This window comes from Panthera onca, chromosome A2 (genome assembly GCF_046562875.1).
Source record: "Panthera onca isolate mPanOnc1 chromosome A2, mPanOnc1 haplotype 2, whole genome shotgun sequence".
NCBI classification, from domain to species: domain Eukaryota; kingdom Metazoa; phylum Chordata; class Mammalia; order Carnivora; family Felidae; genus Panthera; species Panthera onca.
In genome coordinates this window covers 118,801,099-118,808,456 of record NC_138340.1, presented here as the reverse complement: position 1 = coordinate 118,808,456, position 7,358 = coordinate 118,801,099, and the positions used below count along the sequence as shown (strand labels likewise).

The following is a 7,358-nucleotide window of genomic DNA, read 5'->3' as shown; positions in this document are numbered from 1 at the left end:
AGTTTAGGAAGCAAAACCTAATCCGAGAGATGCAACCCAAGGTCTTCCCCCAGCGCCTTCCCTCCCAGACAAACCTGCTTGTGGCTTCTCTGCAGACAAGATGAAATCTTGTCTCACCATTTTTGGTGAGGAGGGACCCAGTCGACCTTGGCAGTCCGTGGAGCTGGGGCCCTTCCTCTGCATGCAGGGCTCGTTCTCCAGTGAAGTGGGGAGAGGGAGGGAGGAATGTGGAGCCGGCCTTGGCCGCTGCGTGCACCAGCAGCTGCGCCATGGCCAGAGGTGAGCTGGCACAGGCCCCGGCTGGTGGGGGCTCCCCGAGCTGTGTTTTCGTTTTTCTGGGTCTGGCTGGAAAACAGAAGAGGCTGGAAGCCCGGGCCAAGAGAGCAGGGTGGAGGCAGAGAAGAAGAGTCTGTAAACACCGCCCCAAAATCTCCACGAAGGCAGCAAAAAAAAAAAAAAAAAAGAAAGAAAGAAAAGAAAAAGAAAAAAGAAAAAAAAATGCCGAGGAACCAAACAGAGCGAGAAAGAATCATTCCGAAGGAAAAAAAGAGTCAAGAGCGAGACAAGGGAGGTGAGCAGTGGGCTTATCGGCAGCTGCCTGGGTCTCCAGGCTTGCATAGCAGTTCTCACGCTGGCTAGACTGCAACTTTCAACTTGACCTTGGCCTCTAGCCGTGTCTGACCTGTATGTAAAACAGCCCTCAACCTCTCAGGAACTGGGGCCTCGAACCCTACCCTGTTTCTTTGTCACTGTGAGTTTTACAATGCCACTTGGAGGAAGAAAGGGGGGCGAACGGGCCGGAAAGTAACACAAAAATCGAGTCGCTCCAGAGGCTAGTTCCTCAGTCTGCAAACGGCCATTCAGGGAGGAGGTAAACTGGAGGCAAATCAATATTTACCCGGAGCTACTAAAAAGGCAGGAGGGAAAGGGCACACTGGGTATGTCTATGTTGGGAGGAGGGTGTCATAGAAGGTGTTATTGAACAACACTTACATTGGTCTGAGCAAACCTGGGGATCAAGGCAGATAAAAGTCAGAGCCCAGGGTCATTGGTCCGGACTCTGCAGGAAGACCAGGAGCTTTAAAGAGCAGATCAGAGCAGGGAACAGGGACTGGGGATATTTGCAGTGCCCTGAGCTGCTGGCTGAGTCTGCAAGCTAGGACCGGAGGACAGGTCCATGCTTGGATGCTCACCAATCCACCTGGTGTCAAAGGGAGTCCAACGCTCTCTCCAAACCTGATGTTCCCATAGAATACACCCACTTTCATTTTGAACGCATATTCCCCTTCTGGGCATCTGACACGCTCACAGCCTCCACAATTGGAAATGGAAGTATGTAACCCAAAAGCAACAGGACCTCCAGGATCCCTCACCAAAAAAAATGGCTGCTTGGCTCTTCCAGCACCGACACCCCACCTTGCTCTCAGGAAAGGGTCTGCATTTCCGACACAGAGGGAAGGTTTCTCCGGCTGGTTCTTGGACAGAGGAGGACTGGACACCCTCTGCAGGCTGGCGACAACGCTCTCCCCAATTCTACTTGAAGTGGCCCTACAGAGTCCCTTTCTTTCTCCTGTCGAAAAATGGAGTGAAACGGGGAGTGCCCAGGTGCCTGAAGAATGAGCTCCTGTCCAAGAGCTACGAAGTCTGAAGCCTCCTTGGGCGCCAGAAAGGGAGCGCCCAGCCAGCACTTGGGGCTGTTCCTTTTAAATTCCCAAGACAGGCCAGCCTGGCTGGAGAGGTGGGAGCACCAGAGAATAGTGCACACAGATTGCTCCAAAGTCTCTGGAGGAGGGAGAGTTGTCACTGGGGCAGACTGAGGAGCAGTCTCTATACCTAAATGTGAGGATGTGGACAGGGTACACTTGAGTGTGTGTGCCTGTGTCAGTGTGGGTGTGAGGGGGTCGTTCTGACCCTATGGGCCTAAGTGCGAGTGTATGAAATTGCCCACCAACACTGTGGACAGCAAAGGGGAGGGATCCCCTAAACACAGTCCGAACTTTCCAAAGTGGAACGTCCTGGGGGCCCATGAGCCAGGCGCATCCGCAAATGCCCCCGCCACTGTTCCTCTGGAAAGAGCCAAATCGTGACGCTGTCGAAGCCGAAAACGCTAGTGTCCACGCTGGGGTCCCACGGCAGGAAGACTTGCGGATACCTGGAAAGAAAACAGCGTCGGAGGCCCCAGGAAACACCCAGCCTGGGCTACGCCCCGTTTTCGCTACTATCCCATCCCCAACCTTCCGCAGATTTACCTGATCTATTCCCACCGCTTCAGGTCTCAACCCAAAGGCGCGCCTCTGTCCCCTCCCCGCTTTACGCTACTCTGGGCCCCACTGGGTTAGGGGAAGAGAAGGGGAGCTGGAGGAGGCCGTCCTTCCTTCCCTACCCCACCCGCCCGGTCCTCCGCCCCCACCCGCCCGGGTCCCCCGCCTCTCTTCTGGGTGAATGGTGCGTGGCCGCGCGGCGGGCGCTGGCTCTGGCGCTGGGGACGGCGCGGGCGGCGGCGGGGACCGCGGGTGCACAGCGCAGAGCCCGGGTTGGAGCCGCCCGCTTTGCATACGCCGTGGGCGGAGCGGGGGGGGGCGGGCCAATGGGCGGCCGCCTGGCGCGACCCCGCGGGGCGCGATCCGCCCCCCTCGCTCGGGCCCCGGCCCCGCGCCGCGCGCTCTTCACTTCTTGGGGGCTTTTTAAAACAGCGCCACTGGGGTCTTCTCCATGCGGCTCGGGCTATGACAGCCTCCGTGCTCCTCCACCCCCGCTGGATCGAGCCCACCGTCATGTTTCTCTACGACAACGGCGGTGGCTTGGTGGCCGACGAACTCAACAAGAACATGGAAGGGGCGGCGGCGGCGGCGGCGGCGGCGGCAGCGGCGGCGGCGGCCGGGGCCGGGGGCGGGGGCTTCCCCCACCCGGCCGCCGCGGCCGCGGGGGGCAACTTCTCGGTGGCGGCGGCGGCCGCAGCGGCCGCCGCGGCCGCAGCCAACCAGTGCCGCAACCTGATGGCGCATCCGGCGCCCCTGGCGCCCGGCGCCGCCGCTGCCTACAACAGCGCGCCCGGGGAGGCGCCCCCGTCGGCCGCCGCTGCCGCCGCCGCCGCCGCCGCCGCCGCCGCCGCGGCCGCGGCTGCGTCGTCCTCTGGAGGGCCCGGCCCGGCGGGCCCGGCGGGCGCCGAGGCCGCCAAGCAGTGCAGTCCCTGCTCGGCGGCGGCGCAGAGCTCGTCGGGGCCCGCGGCGCTGCCCTACGGCTACTTCGGCAGCGGCTACTACCCGTGTGCCCGCATGGGCCCGCACCCCAACGCCATCAAGTCGTGCGCGCAGCCAGCCTCGGCCGCCGCGGCTGCCGCCGCCTTCGCGGACAAGTACATGGATACGGCCGGCCCGGCGGCCGAGGAGTTCAGCTCCCGCGCCAAGGAGTTCGCCTTCTACCACCAGGGCTACGCGCCCGGGCCTTACCACCACCATCAGCCCGTGCCTGGCTACCTGGATATGCCGGTGGTGCCCGGCCTCGGGGGCCCCGGCGAGTCGCGCCACGAGCCCCTGGGTCTCCCCATGGAAAGCTACCAGCCCTGGGCGCTGCCCAACGGCTGGAACGGCCAAATGTACTGCCCCAAAGAGCAGGCGCAGCCTCCCCACCTCTGGAAGTCCACTCTGCCCGGTAAATGGCGCCCCCTTCTCAACCCCGGTCCTCCGGCTCTGCTCCAGCTTCTCTGCCGCTCGCTCCCGGGTCACCCTCCTGCCCCTCTGCTCTCTCCCTGGCCTGCACCTCTGGGAGCCCGACCCCGGCTAGCTGGCGCGGCCCGCGCTGCCCTTGAGTTGGGCCCACTCCTGGCTCTCTCTGGGTGAGGAGGGATGGCTGGGAAGAAGCTTGTGCGGACCCTGGCTGGCTCCCTTTCTCCCTCTGTGCCCCGCCCTCCTTAGCCCTTGACATCGACTTAAGGATGGAAAGTTGACCTGGAAACGGTTTACAAAATTACCCCTATTCGTTCTCTCAAAAAAGGGCTTCAGTGTAGAAGCATCAAGTGTTGGGGATTGGGGTATACAGAGAGGAGCCAGGCATAGAAGTGTTATCCCCTGCGTCTGGGGCTAAGGTGTGGGCTGCTGGGCCAGGCGGTCAAGCGAACCCAGCCTGCTGTGTGGACTGGATGGCTCGGCTGTGTGGCCAATGGAGCCATAGGCTATTTCATTTCAGTACAGGGCTAACCACCCCCCACCCCCCACCCCACCGACCCTTCAGGTCTTAGCGGAAGGCTGGATTGTACCCACGCATGGCAAAAGGCAGCTGGGCGATGCAAGGCGGGTGGCTCAGATCGAGCTGTCGCCTGTCCTGGTCTGGGTCTGCTCCCTGTGTAACTTGCCTTCTTCCCTATCTTCCAGACGTGGTTTCTCATCCCTCAGACGCCAGCTCCTACAGGCGAGGGAGAAAGAAGCGGGTCCCTTACACCAAGGTGCAATTAAAAGAACTCGAACGGGAATATGCTACAAACAAATTCATTACCAAGGACAAACGGAGGAGGATATCAGCCACGACAAATCTCTCCGAGCGGCAGGTTACAATCTGGTTCCAGAACAGGAGGGTCAAAGAGAAAAAAGTCATCAACAAACTGAAGACCACTAGTTAATGGATTAAAAGTGGAGCGAGAGAGCAACTTGAAGAAATGCTTCAGAACTCGTTGCTTTGCCCAGATATAATGAACATGATGCTTAATAATAATAACTGAAGAATGGGAAAGAGAAAGAGAAAGACACTGGCATTTTGCTTTCCTAAGGGAGATCTCTTTCTCCTTGGTGGAATCTACAACTCTTTTAAAACTTTAAGAAAAAGGTAAAGACTTCCAGTTCTCCCGCCAACCCCACCAGACCGTTAAATGACAAACTCTAGAGTTGAACGTCAACCCCCAAATATGCAATTTCAGATAAGTTACGCATTTACTGAAATCTTGTAAGTATTTATGTGACCATAATATTTCAGGATACTGTGTTATATGGTAATAATCCAAAACTTGGTTACAAAAGTAAGAGGCTGTTGTAAACATCTGCTTGTCTTTGGGTCGCCATTGACATCTCCTTTGCATGTTAAGTGACTGCTCAGGTAAATCTCAGTGAAATGCCTACCATTGTTGTATATTCTGCAAAACATGTATAGATTGAGAAGGGGAGAGAGGAGAAGGTACTGAAATAATGATCTTGGGCTATTTACAATGAAGGAAGAAAGGGAGAGAAAGCTTTTCTGAGGATCATTTGTCTTGGTAGTAAATACAACCAGCTGAGCCTTTGAGGCTACAAGGGAACCCCAGGTTGGGAACGTCTTTCTGACAATAATTTTAAATTGCTCATAACAAGCATATTTTGTGGCATTTGAATTATATGCTCTGCCTGATACCATTTACTTTCCAAAGGATTTGATAACTTTTCAAAAAAAAAAAATTTCAAGCATCAGATGTTTCATAGAATTCACTTTATCAGCTATCCTGAGAGGTCCATCGGGACATAGTGGACTTTGGATTGAACAGGGTTCATGTTTCATTTAAACTGGTATTTCCCCCAGAATTTACTAAACATTTGCTGGAGAATAATTTTGCTTTTTAATTTTTTTAGAAAACTCAGAACGGAAATCCATTCCCCTGAAACATTTAGATGTTTACAATTCTATACTTTGATCTAGTAAGGGATTAGTATTTTTTCCTTGTTTATTGTGTTATAAGACTGCATTAGGAAGTTTAAGGATTCATTTTTACAGCACATTTTTAATCAAGCAGTTATTTCGACCAGCACATTCATTTTGTTCACATTCACTATAAAATGCTATCTTGTAAATAAAGACATTCAGCACACTGTGAAAATGTATTTGTGCACCTGCTTTTCAAACATTTCTACTAAAAATAAGAATTTAAAAACCTTAGACCTGTAGATAATGATATAGTGGTATTAATTATGGTAATAAAATAGTCATTGCCATTAAAATCTAAAGGAAATACTCGTTATTTTCCTATACTAAATGTGCACTGCACAGAAAGAAAAAAATGGAGCGGGTTTGTCCTATACAAACCAAGGACCATTCTTTTCTATTATTAATTCAGTCTTTTTTTTTTTTCACTACAAATTTTTTAAGCAAAAGGAGAACTCCCTCATAACTAAAATCCTGAAAATTTAGATAAGTGCTTCAAGAAAGTTAAAGCATTAGACATTCTGAGAAGGAGAAAAAAGAAAGGAGGAAGAGATAGTATAAATTCCCAGGCTCACTGTGGAAAATGAAAACCAGTTGTTTAGTATCAGTGATGCCCAGGCTATATCGTATTTTCAAATATACTGTTGGGTCTGCATGTGTCTGAAAGGGCAGGTTTTGATATTTGTTGAAATGACAGGACTAGGAAAGGCCTTAAACCTTGACCTTGACGAAAAAAGACAATTTGTGACCTTGACTTTTGACAGCTCATGAATTGGCCTCGGCTGGATTAGTAGATCAAGGGCGCCACCTCGCGTTGACAAGCTTCCTTGTAATTCTTCAGCTTCAAGGGAATCAAAAGGTCTTACCTCCTTGACTCCTTGTTTTAGAGATTTAGTACTCATTTCTTTGGCTCCAGATGGAACAAATTTGAATATATGTAAGTTATACATGTGCCTGTATATATGTGAATATATATTATTTGTGTGTATACATGTATACATTTGCATATCAGTGCTTGTGTGTGCTTGTATATATATATATATATATATATATATATATATATTTGTAGAGTCTGTACAGATACAATATCACTAATTACTGATGACCCAAGATGTTGTAACTTAAGGTGATTTCTAGAGTTGAGGTACAAAATGTACTTTACATGATGAAGTTTTGTTCCTTTTCTTTAATGGCCAAGTTTGATTTGTCTTCCCAGTGCCCGCTCTGCCTCAGATTTCTGCAGATCTGCTTCAAAGCTGTACGTTTTTGTTACAGTCTAAAAGGTGTTCTTAAATAACCATTCTTTCCTGCCCTCACCCTCCAAGGTGGCCTACCATCCTAATTAGAACTATAGAGGAGTCTATATGGCAAATAAAAAGTTTCAGATGCCTCGCTAACTCTAGAGTTCTAGAGTTACATTTCAGAAATTCAAAGAAACCTCTTAGGAGGTCAGTATGGAGAGCTGAAAGATCTCATATCTACAAAATGACCATATTATGGATGCAGACGGAGAGTTATCCTGGATCTCTCAGAGCCGATTACTGCTCGTGGGTGGTGTGCAATCTTATACTGCTGTTTGCAAAAACTGCCATTTGATTTGTGGAAGAAATATACACAATTAATATTAACGATCACCATCAAAACAATAACAATAATACCAAGTATATCTACTACTTGTTGACCCCCCAACAACACAT

At 51.5% G+C, this 7,358-nt stretch overlaps 1 protein-coding gene across 1 annotated transcript; it reads left to right on the top strand.

Annotated features, from left to right (window-relative positions):
• The first annotated feature begins 2,702 nt into the window (after positions 1-2,702).
• HOXA13 (homeobox A13) lies at positions 2,703-7,014 on the top strand. Its single transcript, XM_060627337.3, has 2 exons — positions 2,703-3,651; positions 4,371-7,014. Exons 1-2 carry the CDS (start codon positions 2,727-2,729, stop codon positions 4,613-4,615), a joined length of 1,170 nt encoding a protein of 389 aa, XP_060483320.1. The 5' UTR covers positions 2,703-2,726; the 3' UTR covers positions 4,616-7,014.
• Positions 7,015-7,358: the final 344 nt, after the last annotated feature.